At 34.3% G+C, this 27,495-nt stretch overlaps 1 protein-coding gene across 1 annotated transcript in view; it reads right to left on the bottom strand.

The window, feature by feature from the left end:
- gpp (DOT1 like histone lysine methyltransferase grappa) overlaps nt 1-27,495 on the bottom strand; it is a 75,898-nt gene that overhangs the window by 47,297 nt on the left and 1,106 nt on the right. The window contains exons 2-3 of the mRNA XM_088237510.1: nt 20,630-20,670; nt 14,844-14,982 (exon numbers count right to left, since the gene is read on the bottom strand). Of these exons, the coding sequence (XP_088093636.1) occupies nt 14,844-14,982; nt 20,630-20,670 (180 nt within the window). The remainder of the gene's footprint in view (nt 1-14,843; nt 14,983-20,629; nt 20,671-27,495) is intronic.

Below are 27,495 nucleotides of genomic sequence, written 5' to 3'. Positions count from 1 at the left end.
TGTATATCGTCGGTTCAAAGGTAAAACTCACTAAGTACCGTATAACACTTACTGAGATAATCGAGTTTTAAGGTTTTAATGGAGTTTTGAGTTCATTTTAAAAACAAGTTTTAATTCTGGGCATTCTTTTTTTTTCAAAAACATCCGTTTTGTTAAAACACAAAATAAATATCATGTACCAGATTTTGAAACCCTGCATTGAGTTATATACCATTAACTATCACTTAGTGAGTTTTACCTGCCAGATAATTTGTTCAGATAGGTAATTTAATGAAATTATACACCACTCTTTTATGAAAAGATATTTTGGATGGAAGTGAATAAAATATCAAAATACTATAATAAAGGTCAAATAAACCGAATACAAAATAATGAAATACCAATCCTCCATTTCCGGATCTTCAGTCTCATCCGGGGCTGGTATTCCGAACGCGTTTACAGCGCGCTATAATGCGTAATAAGTACGTAAAAACGCGCTATACCGCGCTATAATTTCGTTTGGAATACCAGCCCTGGTCTGGTTCTGGTAGCCTCTCTGAAGCCTCTGAATCCACAGAAGGTAAATTTTCATACCAGAAATGCAGTTCTTCAGGAACAAGGCTGTTTTTGCATAATTTTAGCAGCCACTTTTCTTCTTCGATGTTATTGGCAATAAACATTGATAAACAGTTTTAAATTCTTGATTATTTCTTCTTCGACCTCTACCAGATACGCATATTTCATTGTATGGAGATGAGTGGTCGTACCTACAAAACTTTATAACCAGGATGAACTCTTTCAAATTTCATGCACTTGATTTTTAGCCACGACACTTTATCAACTTTATTTTTATAGAAGAGGTAGCCGAAAACTGGAGGTAGATAAAAATTTTAAATTGCATTTTAATATTCTGGTATGGCTCTTTCGTCTTATTTTTACCTATTTTTGATGGTACATACTTGAATATTTGAATCTAGTCATTCATGATAAAAGCTTTTTTATTTTTCTCTGCGTGCTCAATAACCGAGTGCATGGAGTTGCACTCCATGTGTGAATGTCCAGATTCCAGAAATTTGTGCTCTATAATGATTTTGTTGTGTGAAGTGGCCATTTTAACCAACCGATGACAGGTCTGCCTGTAAATGCCTGACTATGATATTCTCCCGTCGAAAATGTTTCTCTCTGTTCCAATTGAGTGCAAGAATAATTCTTCATCTCCATCGTCTTCCTCGATGCTCTTGAAATCCAGTCTTTTGTCTACAAACATTTGGACAAATCTCAAATATTATAATAAAACCAACTGGTCCAAGAAGTTTAAAAATAAAATCGACAAATTGAAAGCAGCCATTCACAAACAGTGCCATATTTTAACATTCATTTTTTTAAGAAAATAAATATTTGCATTCTTACGATTTCCCAAATATTTCATTTTAAAGGCCATTTTCAAAAAGTTGTAAATAAATCGCTATTAGAAAATGGGAATCAAGTTGGGGTGGAGTGGAATTCGAACCACGGACCTTTGAGTCGTGAGTCCGAAACACTAGACACGGGACCACAACCCGATTCAATTTTTTTTATTTATGACAATAGAATTTTTCTTTGAAAATGTAATAGCATTTTAGAGATAACTTTAAATATGTATAATGGCAAATCTTCATTGCTTTGGAGGGTGAAAAGAAAACGGAGAAGACATTTACACGTGGTGGAGGAAACAATAATATTAACACACCAATTGTTGACAAGTAAGATCTAGTACAACGTATAACAATGTCCTATCGATCCATCAGCTTGTTTAAAGAAATGAAAATAGTATTTTGAGATGTGAATACTATCTTTTTTATTTACAATAATATGTTGGACGGTGAACGTTACTCAGTGTCTAAAATGATTACTTAAACCCAATTACTTCAATATTCCTTTATCAAAAATACTGCAATAAATGTAAATTATGGTCATTTGTTTACCTTTACCATATTACTTATCTGTATTATATTGATATTGCGTACAATTTTTTTGGTATGTATTTTTTCTATTTATGTGTGTCATAACATTAGTATATCTAATATAATAATATGAATACGATTGGAATAAATTTACTATAACATATAAAAGTCCCGACTAATACATAAATAATAAATAAAGTACCTGGGTCCGTATTCCAATGGGAAGTTAAAATTAATCTTCAATTTTATATCCAAAATAAAATTAAGTTTTCTGTATAAAAAATAGAATATGTTTACAAATTATTTTTTCTAAACATGTTCAATTACATATTACCGACGAAGATACTTTGAATTTCAATACAAATACCAGGTATATGCATAAGTCTTTTCCGGTTTCACTAGGAGGTGGCGCCACCGAACAGTACGCAGCGTATGAATTTAACACTATTTCAGTTTGTTCGTCTGACAGTAACTTACAAACACACTGTCTGTGTTGTATCGTTCAGTGATCATGTCGACGTTTGTGCCTGAAAAAGAACATTCGCAGCACGCATTGCTTTTCTTAATTGATCAAAAGAAAAGGGCTGTAGAAAGTCATCGTTTGCTGTTAGAAACATATGGTGAACACTCTCCATCGATTAGAACGTGTAAGACATGGTTTCGACAATTTAAACGTGGTGATTTCAATGTGAAAGACAGTACGCGCTCTGGTATACCACAAAAGTGTGAAGACGAACAATTGCAGGCGTCACTGGATGATGACCCAACTCAAACTCAACAGCAATTGGCAAAAGCATTGAATGTGTCACAAAAAACAATCAGCAGACGTTTGCGAGCAATGAGGAAGATGAATAAACTCAGTAAATGGGTCCCACACGATTTGAATGAAAGGCAAATAGAAAACTGCAAAGTCACTTGTGAAATGCTGCTTCAACACCACGAAAGAAAATCATTTCTGTACCGAATTGTGACGGGTGACAAAAATGGATTTATTTTGAAAACCCGAAGCGGAGTAAATCGTAGCTGCCACCAGGCGAAGCCGGTCCTACACCAAGGCCAAATCGCTACGGCGAGAAGATCATGCTTTGTGTCTGGTGGGACCAGTGGTGGTATTCTGGATCTTCTCTACCCCCTAGAGAGTAATTAATTTGAAGATTTATATTTTTTTGATGCAACGACACTTTGCTAAATTTAATGACCAAGCTGAGGATTAAACGTCAAATGGTGTATAAAACTGCTTAAAAAACGGAAATTAAACTAATACGGTTTGGTCAATTCAACCTAATTAATTTGGCATTGCAGCAGTCTCCTGAAAATGGTTTCTTCTCTTAGACAAAATCTAAACTTGTACACTTTTCTTAAAATGTCTTTATACATGAGAACTATTTAAAAAATATATTGAGGAACGCGGTCTAAATTTTCGGCGTCATTCATTAGTTGGATTCGATCACATGACGTAGATATGACAAGTCGGTAGAGCACACCGAGGTAGATAGAGATAGTACAGAAGTTAAGTATATCGTCTCGGTAAGTACCGATGAAGATAGCCTTTATAATCGCGGCCCAGAAGTATCGTATCTATAGATATAATAATATTAATATTAAATGGTATTGTTGAACATCAGAAACAGAAGAAAGAGTCAGAGACAAGAACGCGCAGTGACGTTTCCTGCGGTGCTATTCTGAACCGCTCTCGCGGCCGTAGAAAGCACTTTTATCTCGCGTATTTTATATGTAAATCCGCGAGATAAAAGCTTTTTCTACGTCCACGAGAGCGTTTGGAATATCACCCCTGGGCAAAATAAGAACCAGAACGCATTATGTGTTGAAGCTTATAGTTCAGGAATAGAAGGATGAAATAATATCCCATTTTTGGGATATCCAGTTAGACACTTTTAGATGAGTAGGGTAATTAGCTACTCTTATTATAGTTTAAAATATTGTTTATTTATAAATTATACATTGTACGATTAGAAAACATAAAAAGAACCAGACTATCGATTGATGACTATGGCCAAATGGAAATTGCGTAAAAATATTTTTTTCGGTAAATCAACTCATTTCATTAATGTAAAATCAAAGGATTTATTATATTGTCGAAAAAAACAAATGGAAAGAATTGGTTCTGAGGTAAGATTTTTAAAATATTTTTTTTATTTGATGGTTTTGAAAGGTTATTCCTAAACCCCCAATCGGATTATCTGCACCTCAAACTTGCTCTATTAAAATCATTCTCGACTTTGTATTTACCATATAAATTTATTTTGCGACGAAGAGGTTACATGACGATACAACAAAGGCCACTACGAATCGCAGTGCATCGGGTACCATCGAATAAAGAATACAAATGCATGCCGGAAAATTGAAACGTGAATCATTCTCAAGGTAAAGGAGCAGTACGTGGTACGTGTTTATGTTAATACGGCAACGCCGCATAAAAGTGAATGTGACCAGAGGAAACTTTAGTGGAGGGACGAGGGGTTTGCGCTATCTCGCTCTCCTCCCCTTGCTCCTCGGAGGGAAATGTGGGTTAGCACGGGGAGTTGCAAAAATCAATAGCGCCGGCTCCAGCTCAGTCAGCAGTCACATTCTGCTGGAAGGAGGCAGTTGCCGCATGAGGGAAAGGCATTTTATTGGTATTTAAAAAATAAATCTATCCAGTGAAACTTTGATACTAGTGATCGAACTATTATGCAATATTTTCATTCTGATTTTCATATTTATCAAATATTTAGCTTGGTTTTCTTATTTTCACTAAATATGATACATTTGTACCAATAACAGTGTATCATGCAAAACATTATGCTATTTTTAATACATAAATTTTAAAATGTTCACATGTTGATTAAATAAAACACGAGTTTGAGAAAAAAGTTTTTCAATAATTAATTATCGGACAAAGCATAAAAATACTGGAATATAAAGAAGTATGTGTAGGTGTCTCAAAAAATATTTTATCGAAAGCAGAGGCAAGTTTCTTGCCGGATTCGATACTTTTCAAATTCCATCCGATCTATGAACAGGGGTGCTATTCTTAATCTTTTCACCCCCTAAAGAGTGATTAATTTGTGTTTTTTTTGCATGCGACTACACTTTGCTTCATATATGGCCACACTCATGATTAAACGCCAAATAAATACCAAATATGATGATTTTAATTTCAAACATTATTGCGACCGATTACTATTTACGCATTACTAGAGATGCAAGGCGGTAAAATTACCGCGGTAATTTTCGGTATGAAACGAATATGACATACTATTTTTTATTTTCCGAAGATATAACAAATACGAGAAGCTATGTTTTAGAACACGTTACATGACAGTGAAAACTAGGTTTAGATCCATCGGGTGGTTGTCGAGATTTATTATAAGTATAGGACGTTCAAGGTCATTCGGTAAGTACTTTATTGATAAAAAAAAAGTTATTATGTTTTGAAACATAACAGTATCGCTAGACATAGGGCCCTTAATAAAACCTTAGGTTTGTGACCTTGAACGACCATCGCTCATGCAGCCATTTTGAAAAAAAAGTTTTTTCCTTATAATTACGTCCCTATAAATTTTATATAAAAAAAATAAAAACAGTGTCGATTTGTTCCCTTTGACATGCCATGCTTATTAAATAAAAGTGATAGAGGGTATGATGTAGCAAATAGCAAACTAAAAAAAAAAATAATAATAAGTTTTTACCGAAAATTACCGTAAAATACCGTATTTTACTGCGCCTTTTGGTAAAATTACGTAATTTGACATCCATAAGCATTACTTAAAACACTTGACTGGGTTAAATTGACAAAACCGTTTTGGTTTTTTTTCAGTTTTTTAAACAGTTTTTAACATCGTTTGACGTTATATCATCAGTGTGGCCGTCTATGAAACAAAGTGTAGTAGAATGCAAAAAAAATTCCAAATTTAACCACTATCTAGGGAATAGACAAGATTCAGAATACTACCACAGCCCTTGTTAAATTTAAATCAATAATAATAATACCAGTCTCATTTAAAAAAACGAATTGTTGCCTTTTTATATTAAAAAAGGTGTGGATTAATTAAATGTTGACTTTGTAGTTCTCATTTACCAGCAGGGAGCATCAATTTATACGAGTTCCAGTGTGTAAGTAAATACCTAGAGAGATACATCTGTTCAAACTGTGATCCCGGAAGGTGTATATTTCAGTCAGGTGCACGAATCATATAATATTACGAATTTAATTTATTATTGTACATATTTTAATTATGTCCAAATGTTGGTAGACAAGGCTGGATTTTAATGCCGTAAATGCCTAGACTTCCTATTGCCTTCTCAAAAATGTGTTTTCCTATCTGTTGCAATAAATTTTAATAATTATTAAGTGTTCAGTTCGCCTATAATATTGTTAATAATTTTGATATTCTTATTTTTAGCGAGGCAGAGTGTGAACAAAACGCTCTTAAATATGTAGGTATATTATATAAGTAAACCAAAACAAACAACAACAAAAAATAGCATTATTGTAAACTCAAACAGATTATAAAACATTTTGTCTTACTTATTTGTTATATCTTGGGCAAGCATCATTAATTTTAAAATGGGGGATAATAACGGGTGTATAAATAAATCATTTAGGGGAAATGATTATTGCACTTTGTTCACCAAGAATATTTTTCAATTGAAATGGTATTTTTCAGGGGGCGTTGATTTTTTGTAGGCGTAAGTACGTATATTAAATTGTTTAATGGGATCGTAATGCACAAATGTGACCAACTAATACTAATTAAATGCGACATTAAAAGAACACCTGACTCCATAGAGACAATCGGCGCTTCTTGCTCTTGCTTTGGCTGGCGAAGGCTGTATTCAAATTTTAGTGTCAATTTAAACGGCAAGGTTGCTGTTGTTCAACATTGTCGACGGACGACTTAATGGAATGTTTTTCAAAGCGAAACATTATCAGGTATAATAACAAATTATAATAATTATTAGAATTTTACGTGCACCGAAAACGAAGCACATTATTCTTTATATATTATATTTATTTTAATGTTTATATTCAACAATAGTTACTTACCTTATAAAGAAGACAAAACATGGTACTTATGTGTTATGTATTGTGTTATAGTAAGAAAGGTCTTCTGACTCGAAATCATGTTTTAACGGTTTTTTTACTCTTCAAACATCAACCATAATTATCTCAGACTATTATTAATTTATTCTTTTACAAGTTTTACATTACATAATATTAAAAAGATAGTGAAAAATATATTGTACTGGGTTTTGAGAAATAAGTTTCATCATATTTATACTCGGATCATATTCAACCTTTTTGAATACGCGACCCTTTACGAATAACCCTCCCTCACAAGGTCATCAAAGTGATTATTTATTTAAGTATAAAAGTTATTTACAATAAATACAGGACTTTTTTCATATTCATGTCTCAACTTCCTAAATATATACAATCCGTTGTTAAATCGGGACATACAGATAATTTAAAGTCAAATAATCATTTAAAAAATTTGGTAAAATAGCTAAAGTAAATCATCATCATCATCAATATCATTCCCTTTCCGCACCTACTGGTGCATAGGGCACTGTAGTGGTGCACCAATCGCTGCGTATCTTCATCATTTTTGTTTCATGAAGGTAAGATGATCAGTCTTACGCTTCAGGTACCAGTCCGGGGACTATGAAATATTCTGGTGAGAAAACACTATTTTAAATAAATATTTCATATCAACCATGTCGGGAATCGAACCCGAGACCTCTCGCATGGAAGGCAAACGCGCTGACCATTACACCACGAGGCCGAGGATAATTAGGTAAAATAGTTGATATACCCAAGTTTAAGTAAAAATAATGGAGATGAAAAATGTGATAAATTTTATAATTAGAGTAAACAATAGTAGGAGGATCACTCGTAATTTATCTGCACATTTATAAGAAACCGCTGAGGTACGCCTTGATTAGTTATTCACTGACTGTATATGACTTGACTAGACAATATTAACTAACTAACTAACTAACCATCACGCCATTTCCCCGGAGGGGTAGGCAGAGAGGATAGAACGCCACACCACTCTGTCCTGGCACACTTTCTTTGCTTCCTTCACATTCATACATCTTCTCATGCACGCACGTCGATTATTCCGACTTTTCACATGACCACTTTCAAGAATTTGTTGTACTAAATCATGACATGTCTTTCTCGGCCTTCCTCGACTTCTACAACCAGACACATTCGCATCATAAATCTTACAATTCCTACACAATTCCAATTCCTTACAATTCCTAGACATTATTGCTTTTCAGAAATAAGCCAGCCTGGTTATAGAAATAAACCTACGATATTGCATGTACAAAAAATCAAATAAAACCAAATATGGCGTATCTGCACAGCAGGCAAAAAAATAATTATCGAATATAAGTAGTGCGTAATAAAATAAATACTTGGTGATGAATTTAAATCGAAAATAAAGCCGAATTGGAAAAGAAAACGTTAGCTACCTCTAACAAAATAATTGTAATATATGGATGACCACTAATATGGTGTGCAGGCGCTCGCATAAAACTTAAGTGTCACTGATACTATTGTACAAGCAAATAGCGATGCACGTGATGTGTCGCATAACGCATAAATGCTGTCGTTACAAGCAATACGTAAAAAAGAAAATATAAAGAAAATCCAATCCAAGGAAAGGCGATCTACCTACAATGAAGACGTAATCAATATTAAATGGGTGGGTGGGTGGGGGAGGGGTTTAATACAACTGCGGTGAATGAAAAACAAACTGAATCGAAGCTTAGAGCTGAATACATCCCAAAGCCGAGTTCGGCCGTTTTCACACCACAGTAAATAACCACCCGGCACGATAAAATAACATGGGGTGAATTTATTTTTATCGTACTATAATTATTGTATTTATATTTAATGGCAGGTAAACGCACTAACCAGAACACTACATTTCCTTTCGCATTTTTTTAACCTATGAGTAATAATAATAAAGTAAAATAGAAACTAAATAAATAAAAAGTTAATTATAAATAATGATCCACCCCACCCAATTTTACCGTGCCGCGTAGATTGGGACGATACATGTAAAAATCGACCTCACTCTTTAACAAAATCCTTCTCGATTTTCCCTTTACACGTTAATGAAATTTAATATACAGGTGTTCTTTAAACCCTGTCACATCCGAAACCACGATGATCAGTATGGGCAAGAAGACATAAGAGCATATTTAAAAAAATATTTAGAACAAAGAAAATTTAAAATATATATATATTAAACAAAACAAATGGTTGCTTACTTCTGCAGAGAAGCGAGGGGAGCGCGGCCGCGCATTTTGGCGTATCAGACTTCCCCCCCCCCCCCCTCCTTGTTTCATCCTTGCAGACGTCAGAGACCATTTGCATTTTCTGATATTATATTATTTTAAATTTTATTCGTTCTGAAAATTTCTTTTCAAGTGCCAATATGTCTTCTCGCTTATACTGATCATCGTGGTTTCGGATGTGACAAGGTTTAATGAACACCTGTTTACAATGGACTATAATCTGAGGATACAATTAATGGTTTTAAGGAATTCGCAAGGATTAAAAAAAATATTATTTATGTAGTTAACATTCACATTTAATAAAATGGAGATTTTCTAATTAGCTGCATCACTATATCGTGGCAGGAAATTCACTATTTTTAGGAACCAGTATCAGGACGGGAGTACCCGTACCGATATTATTCGCCATAAAAGAAATAACCAAAGGAGACAGGCGTACAAAACTAAAGTACATTCACGAAGACTGGAGTACACGTGCAAACTACGAGCCCACTGATTAACATAGGGTGTATCGATATTTATTGTATTGAAATGTTTAAAAAAATATATATTCAGTTATTTAATGCTAGGGAAAAGCGATGACCAGTATCTACACCATAATGCCAACTAATCTCCACTCGATTTCGTTTGGCAGGATTCAAACGTGAGAGGAGCCGCTGAGTAAATTTTAACTACAAAAGTATATAATGAATATCTATCCACCCTAATTTTACCGGGCCCTGGTGGTTTTTCGTAGGACCAATACTTTGCAAGATACACGTTTGAACATCAAATTCATTTTTATCAAAATAGCGGAAAAGTGGTATTAACACTAACTTTTTACCAATTATTTGATTGTTGACCAACCGACAGTCATTATCATCGTCATCATTCCATGTCCTCTGCCTAGTTGGGGCACATGGTGTTCACAAGTCAGGTTTGCAACTCGTGGTTCTGACATGAACTACCGACTAAATTAGCAGCGGTCTTCTAGGACAGTGGTCCCCAACCCCCGGGCCGCGCAAGGGCCTGCTTAAAAGTCAAAATTACTCTTGAAAAATCGAACATACCGATAAAATTTAACATGGTGCTGTAATAACTGAAAATTAATCCCTATTGTCATTTTCTACGTCCTATCTATATGAAGCGGGGTTTTCTGCAGACAGCAACCAAAACAAAGAAATAAACTGGACATATCGGGTGTCACAATCTCCTATTACCCCCAGATGGAACCATCTCGTTTCAATGAAGCAAGCTCAGGGTTCTTATTTATTTAGCATTAAATCAAAACACATAAAACTTCTACATCAAAACTTTTAAATAAAATAGATAAATAACGTTCAAGTTAATATATCTGCAAGATATCAAAATAACATTAAAACCCCGATATTAAACCCTGAGCATTCTCAAAATACTTTTCTCTTTCTTGGAAAAAAATACTTTAAACCTTCCGTTGAACCTTAAAAATATTGAAAATACCGAAGAATCCAAAAGAAAATTTAAAAATTATTGGAAACTTAATAATCCTTCATTGTTATTCTATATTTTTTCTTAATTTTTCCCACAAACCTTGTGTTTTCTCTACTATTATTTGTCACTATAACTTATGTACCACAGTTGTAATTGTTAAAATTATATATTGTACAAATATTAAATATACCCCCCCCCCCAGTGGGCCGCGGTAAAATTATGCAACGTTGACCGGTCCGCGGCGACAAAAACGTCGAGAAACTGATGCTTTGTAAAGCAGACGAACCTAAAGTAGCATTGTGTAATATAAAATTATTTTTATACTATAATATTCACTGTTTGAATTATTTGTAATACCTACCACCTGTATATTTGCAATTTTCAATACTTTTATTAGAATGGATGTAAAATTACGTAATTTTACCAAAATACCCGTAATTTTACGAAAATTTTGGCAAATGACGGTAATTTTACCGTGGAACATGGAGAATTTTTATTTGTTTTTTTACATAGTTTATCTAAACTAGATGCACAGTTTTAAGTTTAATTGTAAAAACTGTTTACCGACATTAAGATGGCGTCATTTTTATAAATTGAGAACAAAAATTTTTTAACCAGTTTTTTCTACTTTTAAAAAAAGTTATTAACTGTTTTACGGTTATATTTTGATGACATTTTGTGTCATAAAATCGATTCCCTCGAAAAATATATAATATTATGACAGCGGTGCAGTGGCGGCCACAAACATAGCTTATACATAAAAAAGCTGTTTTGATGTGAAAAAGTTTAGATTTTCAATATTGGAAGTGTTGGTCGACTAAGTGGTCCTTAATCATCATGGTCAAACCCTTATCCGCACCCAGTGACACATAGGTCACTACATTATTAAACAAACTGCAGCATATCTCGATCGTTTGTTACGGTAACGTAATGTGATCAGTATTACGCTAAAGATAAATAATCGTTAGACCTAAAAGTAAGATCGTAAGTTTGTGACCTTGAACTATACCTTAAAAAATATCGCTTAAAATCAGTTTTCGTTATGTTATTTTCCCATTTAGATTTCAAAATATATTTATATTATATATGTTACATTTATTACCATGTGCATATGGGTGCTGGTTATATTAATAAGTCTTGAACAGAGTTGATTTGCGTCACATACCATCCTTATTAAATAAAAAAGATAGATGGTATAATGTAGCGAATAGCAAACTCTAATTTTTAATCTATCATCTATGTCATCGTTACTTTTTTAATACTTCGAGTACATCTAAAAAAAAAGTTCCGCCGGTGTTTTTTTAAGAAGAGTTTTTTGCTCGCATTCGCGTGTGCTGACAAAAGAATCGAAATTTACAAATTTACAGGTCGTAAGTATTACAAATACTTCAAACAGTGTACATTATATTATAAAAATATTTTTATATTACATAATGCTACTTCAGGTTAGCCTGCTTAACAAGGCATCAAGTTCTCGGCGTCTTAGACCTCCACCGCTAATTAAGTTGGCAGTTCATGTCACAACTACGAGATGCGAACCTGACTTTTGAGGATGCACAGGAGCTGGCATCCGACCGACATGCCCGGAGGATCTTTGTGAACACCATATGCTCCAACTAGGTAGCGGACATGGAATGATGATGATGACTTTTGGTAGGTTAACTATCAAATAATTTGTACAAAGTTAGTGCAAATATCACTTTTCCGCTATTTTGATAAACCATTGTTATCTTGGAAAACATTGGTCCGAAGAAAAAAATATAACGATTTTTAAGAAAATTTTACTTTCTCCGACTTTCATATTTTTTATAAGATCTATAGACATAATTATAAGCAAAAAAACATATTTTTTTTCAAAATTCCGGCAAGAGCGGTGGTCGTTTAAGGTCAAAAACTTAAGGATTTACTAAGGACCCAATGTCCACCAATACTGTTGAGTTTTAAAACATAAAAACCTTTTTTATAAAAAAAAAGTGAAAAATGTACATACCAAGTGACCTTGAGCGTCCCATACTTATAATAAATCTCGAAAACCACCCGATGGATCTAAACTTGGTTTTCACTGTCATGTAACGAGTCCTAAAACAAAGCTACTAGTATTTGTTAAATCTTCGAAAAATAAAAATCAGTACGTCATATTCGTTTCTTACCGAAAATTACCGTAAAATGCGGAATTTTACCAAAATCTGGTAAAATTCCCGTAAAATCCGCGGTAATTTTACCGCCTTGCATCTCTAACCATAACCAATAATCGCACATTTCTAGCACTAAAATAGATTCACTCGCCGCATTGTTCCTGGTTCTCAGTCCCACACAAAGTGAGCGAGATATTACATATACGAGAATACATTTGAGTACTTCAATAAAAAAAAGGATCTAACCACATTTTTTGTATATTTTGATACAAACGTGTTCTCCGAGATCATTGCTACGATTAAATAAAAAAATCGAATTATATTCAAATCTGTAGTTATTTATTCAGTGTCAAAAATCAGCATTAGTTTCAAAACGTACTTAAATCCAAATTTGTTTTGTTTCAAAATACATCTTTTGGTTTTAAAACGTACTAACGTCTATTATTGAATGTTAATCGACTTACATGTGCAAGTGTCATTTAAATCATGCTTTGGCTTTAGAACCTTCCAATTTACTTCCTACCCACATTATAATTAATTTTATACTGTTATAATCATAACTACCGTGTAAAATAGTTTTTTTTCTAAATAAAGTACCAACCTGCCAAAAAAAAGTGTTTTTGGAGTTAGGTACCTTTTGATATTACAGTATTGTTCCGTGCATTTATATGCGCTAAATCAAACAATTGCATGTTTACAGGTATTAAGTCTTATTAAGAAAAAAATCATAAATATTTTAAGTACCTACGCCCAATTTTTCACAGACGAATGCTATTAGCTAGATGTATGCTTCGGGGGTTTTTTTTAAACATCGGCAACTTTTGTGCTGTGAAATATTGTGCATTGTCAATAACTGACATTAGTAACATAAGCGGTTAAAATCAATAAATCGACCCACAATCGAAACACCCGTCAGTCGCAGTCGGGGCGTGAAAAACTAGAGACCTACCTGTTGATAACTCTAACATTCGACTCTGAACAGTTAGAAATTCAGTAAGAGAACATTTTAGGGTTTTCCTGTCACAGTCAATCACACGAATTGTAAAAATAGGTGAGGAAACATCAGTTTATGTCTGCAGTTTTCGGAGGAGACTATTGGGTGGCAACATGCATATTTCATCGTCACTAAAGGTTTGGTGCAGGACGATTCGATGCTGATCTCGCACACACAATCTCGCTCCTAGCGGGATTAGAAAATCATGCGGGATCCCGGTATAACGGGATCTCGGTATACAGAGATCGAAAGCCCTATAGGCAAAGAATTAACCAATAGCCAAGATGCGGACATGATTTTAATAAATACCTTAAAGCAAATTACTCATTTCTTATCTCGAATACTAATTAATTGGGATAAAAGCACATAGAAAGTATCGACTAAGTATTATTGTATTGTAGAAGTATGATACCGATGTCCTTGTCTCGTGGGGGAATGAGGAACCAGCGATAGAAGTCCACACTAGTAATGAGTCACTCATTTAGTACGCGTATATGGGTTAATGGGAATCACGGTGAATGCGGTCGACGACCTACGAACGCGTGTCACGGGAAGGGCAAGGTGCACGAGGCGAGAGTGCGGGAGGCGCCATGCTGTGGAGACGGAAATCGATAATCTCCCAAAAGGATTCTGCCCTAGCGGGGCTCGGTCTGACGTTGGAGGGGAGAGGAGGGGGAGGGCCAGTCGCGCACGCAACGTTCAGACCCAAATAGATCGCCCCACGCGTAGCTCCGGCGGCGGGAGTTACCGTCAATGTCAACTCGCAAAACACAATCAATTCATAAAACTCTCGAGACAGCGAACTCGGAACATTAGATACCAGGTACCTTCCACTTCCTTTCATTCTCGTCTAAATGGTACTTTGCACATATTATTCAGAACGACACCAATCGAGATATTGTTACATTACACTATTCAGTTTAAATAAATTATGAAGTAAAAGATAAAGTTCTTCTAGTCTGTGGTTGAGGCACTGTCGGTGGTTGAATGATAAGTGCAAGTATAAAGTAATGTAAGGATATTTACCAGTGAAACGACGCTATCGATAGCCCTGTTGAAACGGTCGCACACAGCCTTCATACTCTCGTAGGAGCGGGGATTGAAGTCGCTGAGGATGTTATTCTCCAGCGCAGACTTCATCTCTGGCAGGTCCTCGCAAGCCCATCTGCACACACAAAAACACCATCAGTATATTGTTATTTAACACCCACTTCATTTTTCTCAACTCAACTAACAGTAAAAAGAAGAAAAAAACAATCTAATCAAGTTGGCACTGGCGTATGTAAATGTTGCAATGAACAAGAAAAAATATTTAAGTATAAAGCATGTATTAATAATAATATAACAAGACTACCATGTATGCCGTCAACATTCTTTATAAGATATTTTTAATAACTTTTTGTTTGATTAAAGTTTTGATTTTATTTATCTCTTTGAATGTAAACAACATAATAATATTACAATGTTCTGAGATCTTAAAACGTTTGGAGACAAATACTAGACCAATTTATAAATAAAATACCGTAGGCATTCTGCGAAAAAGCATTACGTCAAAATTACTAGTTTAGAGATATTCAAATATTTACTTACTTAAAAAATAAATATTTTAATACAAACAATATTATAAATATACGTTATAAAGCCAATCATAAGAAATGCTGCATTGATAAATCAACTACATTAAAAAAAGTTTTCATAAATAACGTTTATTTTACAATATTTTTTACCAAATAATAGTGTTGTTAAGACTTAATGTATTTTCGCCGACACAACATAATAAAGTCACTTTGTGTGAAAAATATTTTGTTTTAATAAGTACCAATAAAAACAAAGAATCACAAAATTATGTTTTTTTTTTCTTTCTGTATTCTAGCATACCAACTTTGAAACTAGTGTGGAATATGTTTTCTTATTCCCTGAACAGATTAATATTCTATCGACTTATCGTGGAAAATAATTTGACCTGTAGTGTAAATAAAACTTAGTGAATGTTTGTAGGTTGTAGGGCATTTGCTGAATCTTTACATAATTATTATTTTTTTACATCAAAAAAACTATCATAACAAATATTACAAATCAAGGGCTATGTATAGCGTGTGAGCTCGCCAATATATGACAGTAAAAATTTTATTGTCTTTGAATTTCCTAGAGTTTTAACCATCGAAAAAAAAGAAGATTGCAAATAAAATCAACAGACAATGGAAATTTGATGTGTATTATTTTAATAGATTGTTTATAACAGAAAAATACATAGAGACATTTGCATTTTTATTTTTTGTAATAAAAACAGTCTAGTAAATTCGAATAAATAAAAATACGCTTTATATTAACAATATTAATTAAAATGCAAAAATAACATTGAATACTTGAAAAATAAATATTACTGAGTGTTACAAACATAATTTAAAAAACGGATAGCGATTAAAAGTAAAAACTATCTTTAGTTTAATTCTTATAGCGATAAATACATAAACATTATAAAACAGGAGTTATACAAATACAAAAATAATATTGTAACTAGGCGGCTACCTACACGGTTAAATTTCGAAACACCACGCAATTTCTTATCTCGGCTACGCTATGTAAAATGAAAAAAAATATTTAAATTAATAATTTCATCACGTCATGAAGTCGCCCCTGGGTAGCGCCTGCTAACGTCAATCAACAAAAACATCCTCGTTTTAATTACAATATTTCGGCTACGCCATAAATCTCCTTTTTTAAATAATTTCTCACGTCACAAAGTCGCCCCTGGGTAGCGCCTGCTAACGTCAATCAACAAAAACATCCTCGTTTTTATAACAGTATTTCGGCTACGCCATGAATTTCTTATAAAAAATGTCAAAACGTCACAAAGCCACTCTCTGAGTGTCGCTACTGACATCATTTACAAAAACATAATTATTTGTGCTTTTTTCAGGTACGCAACATTTTTTTAAATACACCTACCTAACCGATAAAATACTATTAGTAATTAAACCAAGGTGTGCTTTAAAGTTCCGTATGGCCAAATAATATTATTTATTATTAGAATATTATTGACATGTAGTTCAAGCATTGCTGCATTCACGTTGCTTTACTTCTGAGAGCTCAACTGCTATGTTTTTCTATGGTTATGTTAGTGTCATCTGTCATGTATTGGCGAGCTCACAGGCTATACTTACGCCCAAATCAAGTTGAATAAAAAATTAAACATAACATCATTAAAAAAAATAATCGTCTAGTGTATACACATAATCTATCCCCACACAAAAAAAATAGCATTGCTAGTCGCAAAAAAAGATTCATGTAAACAAACTGGATTGGTCCACAGTCCATAACGCCATACACACATTATAATATGAACGAAGTCAGCGACTTACAGAATGAAAATAAAATGTAGACGAGGGCAATGAACTGGCGACCTTAGCATTTTAAATTGCTGATTACTCCATGAATCAAGCGGCGAGCACTCCGATTCGCTATGTTTCGAGACAATACAAGTTGCCAAAAGTACCTACTACCTGCGGTACCTTATCTAGGTTCGCAGGTAACAAACTTGATAATTACTAATAAATTACTCATTATGATTACGTTCTTTTTCATTATTTCAGAGTACTCGTATAAAGTAGGTAGAAAAATAAACTGTTCAGTGTTTGGAACTCCAGATAAAACGTGCAGATGACAAATAAATCGACGTCACCGGGATTCATAGAATAAACTATTTCTGGTTTATTCAATAATTTAGTTTGTTGCATTATTGGATGACAGAGTGATAGAGGGTAGCGAATTAACTTCGATGTACTACCTACTTCGGCAAGATTTTTTTTAACAAGTTAAGAAACAAAATTTGAAGCTTAGATAGTTGATAGTATTTATCACTAATTTACCTCATTTTAAAATGTCACCACCAAAGCTGATTTTTTAATTGATGCAATTTCTGGACTGGTATTATGAACGCATTTTTAAAGCGTTACGGCGCGTATTTAATACGTAAATACGCGCTATAACGCGTTCATAATACCAGCCCTGATGAGATCTTTCCGGTATCGAGAATTTATATGACTAAATAACCGCGTTCTACATAAAAATGATACTGCATTGTTTTCAAAACAAAAAGTACTGTTTAAAAAAAAAAAAATCAAAGCTCCTTAAAACCGTTATTTTCGGAAGTGTAAAAACAGTGAATTACGTAAGTTCTATTTACGCATTAAACTAAAGTTTTTTGGGAATATATACCTAATTAAATCGAAAGTTTATACGTATAATTTAGCAGGGCAGGTAGCGCACACTGAACACGTCTATGCAAGTTTCTCCTTGCCTAAGCTCGAGTCATTAGTTTGCATTGTTTGTTATTTTCCATAGAGTCGAATAAAAGACAGAAGAGAGGCACTCAGTGCCTGCTCGGAACAGTCGGCGTGACGCAACTCCAGTATCCACAATCCACGTCCAGTAATGAGGCCAGCCGCCAGCGCGGTACCAGTACACAGGTACTCCGACTCCGGTACTGGCAACTGACGCTGACGGCGCACTAACGAGTATTTAGTCAAAAAAACCGGTCACAGCAGATAATAAGAAAGTTCGTCAAAAACCTCGTTAAACCTATTGTTCTTCAAGCTAAGTAGCTGGTTCGTCTAACGGCAGTCAACAAATTCCCCTACTCTTGTCCCTTGTCCAGGAGTAAGTTGAAATCCAAGCGTAATCGGAGGCACACGTTTTAATTCTAGGCGCTTTTATTTTACGGACAAGTTTCTCTTTTTTTGTGCTAGTAAAATTGAGTTTTTTTTAAAAACTTTTTTAACACGGGATATAAAAGTATGTACTTTATTTAAAGAAATGTTTTTTTATTTATTTTCTGCTTATTTAGTATACTTACGATCTAGGTTTATGAAGTCCTATTTGGATATTGAAATTATTTATAAAATGAGATTGGTGTTTTTGTTTATATGTCTAATATTGTCCAACTATATCTTATTTATAGAAATAAAATTCAGATTATTGACAACTATATTCCATAATAAAATCTTCCGCCCACATCCGACATTTTGTTCTTTAGGACTCCAAAGTTAATCCGTAAAAAGGGTTTATTTTCTCAAACAAGTCGTTTTTATTATTTTTCCTGCAGCTTCTTCAAAAACTGTTAAAATTTTTACTAATAATGAATTGTTGGACACCCTTAAAGAATTTAAAGGGAAAAAAATTGTTGAAAATTTTTCGTCTTTGGAAGATAAATTAATAGAATAGACTTAATGTCCAGATGACGAAAAAAATGTTTGAAGTCTTACTTTTAGGTGCTTTAAGTGCCAATTAAAAAAACAGCCTCTAGCTTCAAAGAGGACCATTTTTTTGCATATATTGAACAATTGCGGACATATTTTATTGAACTGCCTGACCGGTCAGCAGAACCCATACAGAAATCGGGACGGCAATTTAAAGCATTTAAAGAGCTAAGCGATGGATGATATTCTCAAGTTGGGATTTGGGAATACCAATGAAGGCAACACATCGAGAAGAGTTTTTGCCAACCCAGAATACTCTTCACGAATCACTAACATTAATTTAGATTTAACCATACAATTTAAAGTTATCTTAGAAGTGATTTCGAGCGGTTACTGCGATGATGCTAACAAATTTGATGTTTTTACAACGAAAACAGCAAAAATGTACACATATTTGTATGGTTGGCATCCCATGTCACCAACTACACACAAAATTTTGATGCATGGCCCCAAATTCATATTGCATGTAATCTTACCGATCAGCCAGTTATCGCAAGAGGCAACTAAAGCCCGAAACTAGCATTTCCGACAATACAGACTAAAATTTGCACGAAAGTTTTCACAAGTCGATTGTAACAGAGATGTATTGAATAAACTGCTTTTAAGTTCAGACCCATATTTATCAAGTTGAAACCACGGCGGCAGTAAAAACTAAGCCATTTTCGAAGAGGCAGTAAATCTAATGAATGCAAGTTCACCTCCCTTACCTCTCCAGAAGATCTCGAAAGTGTAGAAGAAGATGACAATGAACAGATTCAGTCGGATTGAAGGTAGTTTTTTAATATCATTTGACACTATTCCCCAATTTTACATGAAAAATCTTTAAAAATTAGAAAAATGGAAGTTTACTAAAGTGATTTGTACTTTCTCTTATAGAACTATCATTAAATATAGTATTTTATATGATTTAATTGCCAAAAAATGCATTAAATAATTGCGACCGGGTTTTCTATACAAATACTCGTATGTGCGGCGCTCAGTATCAGTGCCTAACAAGAGTACTCTGTACCTACTGGTACTAGCCTACGACCTCTTCCATTACAAGACCAGAAACACGCGAGCTGCCGCCACCTCCCTCGCCCACTCGTGGTTCACATTTATGCCATAATGATACGAATGTTGTCATCAAAATTTTGTAGTATCAAACCACTACTACCCTACTTTTCGCAACTGTTTATTTATATTTTTAATTGAACCACGCTTTTACTCCGAGGTCAGATAAATAGAAAATGGGAAAATAATAGAGAAACAGCTTTTAGCAACACGATTTAAACGAGCACTAAATAAATAGTCCATATCTTGTGTTGATGTCCCTTAGCTTTGCCAATGCTTCTTTCTTATTTTTTCATGTTTTTAACTGTTTTTATATTGTAAAATTGATACCCTATGAATAGTATAAATGGACAATGTCCGTAAATAAACAAGTAAATAATTAAATTACTAACTTTCATTATATTTTAAGAACACTACAATAGTTTCGGGGGAAACATGAGTCAACGAGTGTTACAAAATTAAAACTTAGTGAAAGTGGTATGTCTTTAGAAAAATACTCACCTAATTGTTTCCACAATTTCTAAGGCACCGTCATGTTTATCCTGAAACAAATAAATTTTTTAATGGTTAATTTGTGACACATACAACAGGACATAATGAAATTTCATAAACAGTCGACAATAGTATGTACATACTAACAAAAAATACACATTGGTTTACGTAAGTATATTTATATTCGTTAATAAGTTTATTTATCTACATATATGATCATGCGGATTATTGAAGTTGTATTACAAGATTACAGTAACTTTCAGTTTTCATTTACATTTCTAATGTCAAAAAGAATGAGCGACATGTGAAAAATGGAAAAAAAAAATCCCCATATAGTCCTCCTCGGAATCTAGTGAGAACGTCTTAAAAATTGGAAATAATGTTGTAAATAAAACCGGGTTGTGGACTTACAGATCAATGGTACGAAGTTCAATTCCTACTCACCACAACTCGATTCCCATTTTTCCAGCACAAGTTATTTAAGTACTACTTTTAGGAAATGGTCTGAAAATGGAAATATTCGGGTGATTGGGGAAATATAAGCCCTGCAAATGCTCAGTCAGACCTACATATTCTCCTCTCAAAAAAGTTCTCCATCTCTGCCAAAGTATATTTAAATACAAAACTGAGCACCCACCCTCGCCAGTACTCCTGCGACCTTAAGGAGTTCGAGCAGGTGAAAGTTTTGATAAGCATGTACAGTAGTTTTCAAAATGCCACTTAATAGTCAAATGGTTAACTAATATCCTCAAAAAAAAATTTACTTGTGATGTTTATATATTTTTTTATATCTGGTTACATATTAATTGCGGCAATTTACATTTTGTTATATGTATATATGATAGGTTTAACCCTCCCTTCCCGGTGATGTGTAGCTAGTACACATTGCATCTAATAACTTTAATATCTCTGCAAACATAATGAATTATGGGTTAAGATTTTCGGTATCTCCGTTATACATTTACATACCGTTTTTTTTTTTTTTTTTAATAAATAATTTATACTTATTAGGAACATAAATCGCAGATAAATCACTAATTCTATAGAAGGTTTACTTATGTGTCGCATACCGCGGCGTATGACGTAAAAGAGAACCGAATGTACAATTGTCTCATACACTATTTACGTATCTCTCTTAAAACTACATATATATTTGGGAGCGAGAGAGACAATTTCACGCGTTACACGCGCGAGCAGCAAAGTTTTCAATACTTATTCAGACGCCAATTAGTAGCTCTCCGAATTTTGTCGGGGGCGGTTCTCTGGTTCGCGTTGCGAGCAGGAGCTCATGGTTTTTTTCATAATTTTAGCATTTAGATTAAAACATATTATTACTTTTGACTTCAACTAAAAACAATTAAGCCATTACCTATGAACATTTATTTTTTTAGATTCAAAATCACTATTTTTTTGCATGTGTAATGACTACACAGCACCGTAACGCGCGGATGTTTTGGCACAGTAAGGGAAGGGTTAAAGCGTAGTGGGTATACATTTTTTGCTGGTGAGTCATCGAAAACAGCGGTTCCTTGATGGTGTTCCGCGGAACACTGGGGTTCCGTGGAGGGGTCACAGGAGTTCCGAAATTTATGGCGTATTATAAGTAAAACTGTGAATAAATTTAATTCTTCACATTAAATACGTGCAGTTAAGATTTTTAATTTAAAACAGTCTTTATTTTCAAGTCGAAAATTACAACATGCAAACAATAAGGTGTCATGGGTCTCAAAAAGAACATATTTATTTTTTTGCTGCCGAGATGGGGTTCCGTTAAAAAAATTCAATCAATTAGGGTTCCATAGTAAAAAAAAAAACAATTGGAAAACGCTGATCTAAAACACATAACTAGGATTAGTTTCCCCGTTCTTAGACAGTAAATACTTTTCTTTTTCAGTTATTTTTATCATAAATATTATTCACTTCAAAAAACATTTTTATCCATTTTGATAGTTCTTTTATGTTATAAATTAACATTTATACTATGCAAGTACAGTAAAGATATTTATTTATGTGGGTAATTATTTTAATTTATTTTAAAGTATACATTTTTTATAGCCAATCGATAGGCTAAGAAAGGGATTGGCACTAAAAAGAGGTTAATAATAAGTTGTATGACCTTAAACTAGACTTAACTTATACAATTTAATCGAGAGTCGCTAGCGTGAATCCGCTGGCAATAAGATATTTAGAAAAAAAACGGTAGTTAACGAAAAACTTCATTTTTATTTTCATACATTATCATTTTATTTTCTTTGCAAATGAAGTGATAAGGAATAGGCCTACACAGATGTGCTTTTTCGGGCACAGTATTCAAGCAGGGACGGTTTATGCTAAGGAGCAAGAAGCGTAACGCACTTCCAATATTTTTTCTTATAAGATAGTAAAAAATCTGCGCTTGATTGTTTATCACCTTATCTTTTTCACACACAATAATTTCGAGTACTCCTCCGCCCGCATTCCTACAATCCTACCGCAGTACCGCACCGATCGTACAAACATGACATGGAAGAGGTGCAGTAAAAACCTTGCTCTCCCAGAAATTTCGTTTCTTGTGGAATATAGAGAAGCGTAAACTAGCCTAAACGGTGAAACAAAACGTATCAGTGAGATATCACATTATATGAGATATTAAGATTATCTGGAGCAATAATGCACCACTTAAAGACCTTACCCGAACCTTCTTTAGGGATAACGAATTGTTCCGAATGTTTATACGTGACATATTCGTACGCAAATCACAAGGTCAACGTCACTTACCTCGTTTTTATTTATTTTTGCACCACAACAGGCCTGGGGGTCGAATTACAGTGGTAAATTACAGCACAGAACGCCCAGGCTTGAGAAAAATCACATTAATTTTTGTGTTCTCATCGAGAATCGAACCCGGAACCTTCCGTCCGTGGGTCAAGTATCTTAGCTATAACACCACGAAGATCACCGTATAATATGATACATAGAATAAAAGAGTAAGGAAGACGTGAATTCTTCACATCTTGGAGTGATGTTTAATTGTCATTATTATCTTTTCTTTCTTGTAGTGGATCGAGGGCTTAGTTGAACTAAGTCCGAATTTTGGATCAATTATCGCGTTTTGTTATCTCAATGTTATTGATGTTAGCGCGTTTTTGTGAAATAAAAATATCAATACCGCATTCACAGCTAAATATATTAACAAAGTCGCAATTATTTTGTTAAGAGTAGAAATCAAGGCAGCAGGCCGTCCAATGCCTTGCTTAATTATAATTCAAGTGTCTAAAGTTAAAAATAAAGCGGTTAACAGCTTGCCCACCACATACCGCACACCGCATCCGAGGACATAAGTCTCCTCGGCGGTGCCTAGTGGTGCCCGCATACACGGAAAAGTTGCTCGTTGCCGAACGAGAAAAGCTGCCGGAGGAGCTCTCTGTAATCTGGTAGCCTTAGCATCTTTGTGCTGAAAGAAGGTAATCCAGAAGTACATACTATGCACTTCATTGGATTGAGAAAAGAGGGAAGTGAATTCTCACTGACTAGGGTAAAATTGATTGGACATAATCAATTCGAAATGATTACAAAACTTATTAAAAGCCTTGAAATTATTTTTGGAAGCCACCAGATCTGTATATCCGACAAGACCTATAACAGGGCCACGGATAGTAGCGAGAAGCTCCGTTCGGTAATCATAGAGAGGGGGAAGGGGACAAGACCACAGAATGTGTTCAGAAGATTAATTAGGATATCCGCAGCCGCACGAAGGGGAATCAACAATATTGAAAACAAATATTTGATTAAATTTACCATGACCTGATAAAAACTGCGTAGTCCAGTAATCGTGGATAACCCAAGAAGATTTTAAGCGCTGACGAATTAAGAGAAAAAAAGAAAGGTAAAGGAGAAGATTCCCATCGCAATTGCTAAGCATCAAGAAGGGCATTTAAAGAAGAAAAAAATATCCGATTGAGACATTCCTTCGGTTGGGCGTAGATGGACGCCACCAATAACAGAGGAGCGCTTTTTTTCAAAGTGGAAATTTGCGGATCGTCGCTGGACCTCCAGATTCAAAGGGGACTAGCCCATTAGAACCGGGAGTGTATCCGTCGAGCATGTCCTATATGCTCTAGCAAGAGCCAGGAGAGGTCGCCTTTGTGCCTTTTAATAGTGAAAATTGGCTTTATTGAGGAGCAAAACTTTGTTTCGAATACCCAAATCGGCTACTTTATTTCATGAATTAGCTGCATCACCATCCAGGGACCGGCGGCTATCAAAATACATCCATCATCTGCAAAAGCCTGAATCATACATGAACGATGGACGAAGGGGAAGTTCGAGAAAATCATCAAACAATACATTTCATCGAAGTGGTCCCAAAACAGAGCCTTGAGGACAGCCACATGAAATCTCGCGTGATAAAAGTGTACTACCACCGGGATACACAACGTTTCAATTTAAAAATAGCTTATTATTATTTTAAATAAGTTTGCAGGTATTTGTCGAAGTCGTAACTTGGATAGAACCATTGGCCAACAAGTAAAGTCAAGCGATTAACAGAAAATTTTAAGTAGAAATATACATAAAGGCGGCTTGGTAATGAGGTTGTGATAAGCTTATTATCATAATTTTGTTTTACATGTATCCATAAATATGTATATATAATATATATATTAAATAACGTAACCAATTCTACAAAAAGACAAAGAAAGAATACTCTCTATTTCGTAGACCAAGGCGAGGATTGAACCCACAACTTTGGGTTTGTCTGCACTACGAAGGCCGTCCGGTAAGTATTCTTTTAAATGCATGGGGGTCGGTCAGAAACTAATGCCTCCTATATTTTTTTCCTTTTGATTGTCAAGAAATTAAAATGCAATTACATTTGTTGAAACCACACTATTGACGATTTATATGTCACTTTTCAATATAATCTCTATCAATTTCCACAGTTTTGGTCCATCTTTTAACAAGGGCATATATTCCATTGCGGTAAAAAGCAAGGTCCTGCTTCCTAAACCATTGACGCACGGACGTTTTCACGCCTCCTCATCTTCAAAGTGAATCCCACGATGAGCTTCTTTTAGCGGCCCGAACAGACGGAATCTGATGGCGCCAGTTCAGGGCTGTGTGGAGGATGAGGCAAGAAAACCCATCCAATTTTATCAATCCCTTTAGTGGTGTGACGACTGGTATGTGTTCTTGCAGTATCGTGCAAAAGAAGAAGACGTGATTTAAGCCTTTTAAGGGTTGTGATGTATTGGACAGAATTAAGTGTGCATCCCTGCTCCGAAAAATCAACCATAATCACACCCTTTGCATCCCAGAACACTGTCGCCATAACTTTCCCTGCCGATCGCACGGTTTGCTCAGATCGCACAAGGAGAGAATGCGAAACAATTCATCCGTAGTTATCCGGCGGTCACTACGAATTATGTCGTCGACTCGCTGAATGTTGCGTGGAGTCACTGCAGTCACCGGCCTGCCGCTTCTGCAGTGCTGCCGCCTGTTGACGCAGAAAGTTACTACTACAGTAGATTGTAGAAAAAAGGTTTGAGGAATAGCGCCAAATATTTTTTTTTCACTTAACTAACTTTATTTAGGTAGAAAAAAATAGGAGGCATTAGTTTTTTACTGGCCCTCGTATTAAATAAAACACTTTGTTTTAAAACCACTTGAGTTTATTTTGAAGCATTACTAGTTTCGGAAAGTACAGACCCTTCCATCTACAGGTGTTATTATGAACTAAACATAGATATACAGAAATGAAAAATCTAGGTACTGGCAGGGGTGGAAGGAGCTAATATAGGAGGAGGTTTATATAATGGGGATATTGTAAGTAATGGTGAGGAAATTTTAAATAAATTATTATGAATGAATTATTTTTTCCGATTTTTTTTGTATTCCAGATTTTCTAATCTCTTCATTATTTGGCTTTTACTTTATTTTATATTATATTAGTTACATTTTATACATTTGATCATATTATTCCACAAAGTTCATGCCGATTCAATAAATAATTCAAGTTTTCTTTTGCACCCTACAAAGTTTTTGTCACCGACCGCCACTGTATTCAAGATTATTTAGGCAACTATAATTGCCTTTATAATTTTGATTGATTTGTAAATATTGCATTGTTTGTAATGGCTGCTATTTTCTCAAAATAAATCAATTTAAGAAGAAAAAAAAACAGTACGATATAAATCATATTAATATTTGTACATTAATTAAATCCAGAGAACCCCTAAATTATTATTGAATTAAATGTGCCGTACGCTCGATTTCAAGCAAAATGTGAAAAACCTACAACACTCTTTATTTCTACAGGAAGGGTGACCTTGTGCTTCTGCTAACGGTATTTTTCAAATTCGTATTATTATATGAGGAGCCAAACCCATTTCTAAGCTTTAAGTCAAGATCATAGGGGGATATTTTAACCGCCTAACCTCGTTGGTATATTTTTAATGTTTATAATATATCTAGGAATCACAAAAACATTCGATTTTACGCCGATATTTTTAATAGAATACGAATAATAAAAACATGTTAAATACTAATAACAATAACAGTCATCTTGTCATGGGCTAGGAAAGTATTTTTATAATTGAACGTGCATATTATGTCGTTGTTGAGCCTCGGAAGTTTTTCAAAAAAATGTTTAGGAGAAACAAAAAACATCGCAGACTTAAAAAGAAATGCCTGGAAACATTGTTTTTTTTTGGGAATACATAATTGTAGTACGTTTATGATAATTGATACGTTATTATTTGTATTGTGTTTAAAAATAGTTTTTTGGCGTAAAAAACATATTTAGTAAAATGACTGCACATAGCCGATTTCCAAGACGCAACGACGATATATTTTTATTAAAACATGAAGTACCAGATAATATTATGCCGATAATTTAT

This window comes from Micrasema longulum, unplaced genomic scaffold (assembly GCF_059751315.1).
Source record: "Micrasema longulum isolate JH-2025_06_02 unplaced genomic scaffold, ASM5975131v1 h1tg001733l, whole genome shotgun sequence".
NCBI lineage: Eukaryota > Metazoa > Arthropoda > Insecta > Trichoptera > Brachycentridae > Micrasema > Micrasema longulum.
The sequence above is the reverse complement of the archived record's forward strand: the minus strand, read 5'-3'. Positions and strand labels throughout refer to the sequence as shown.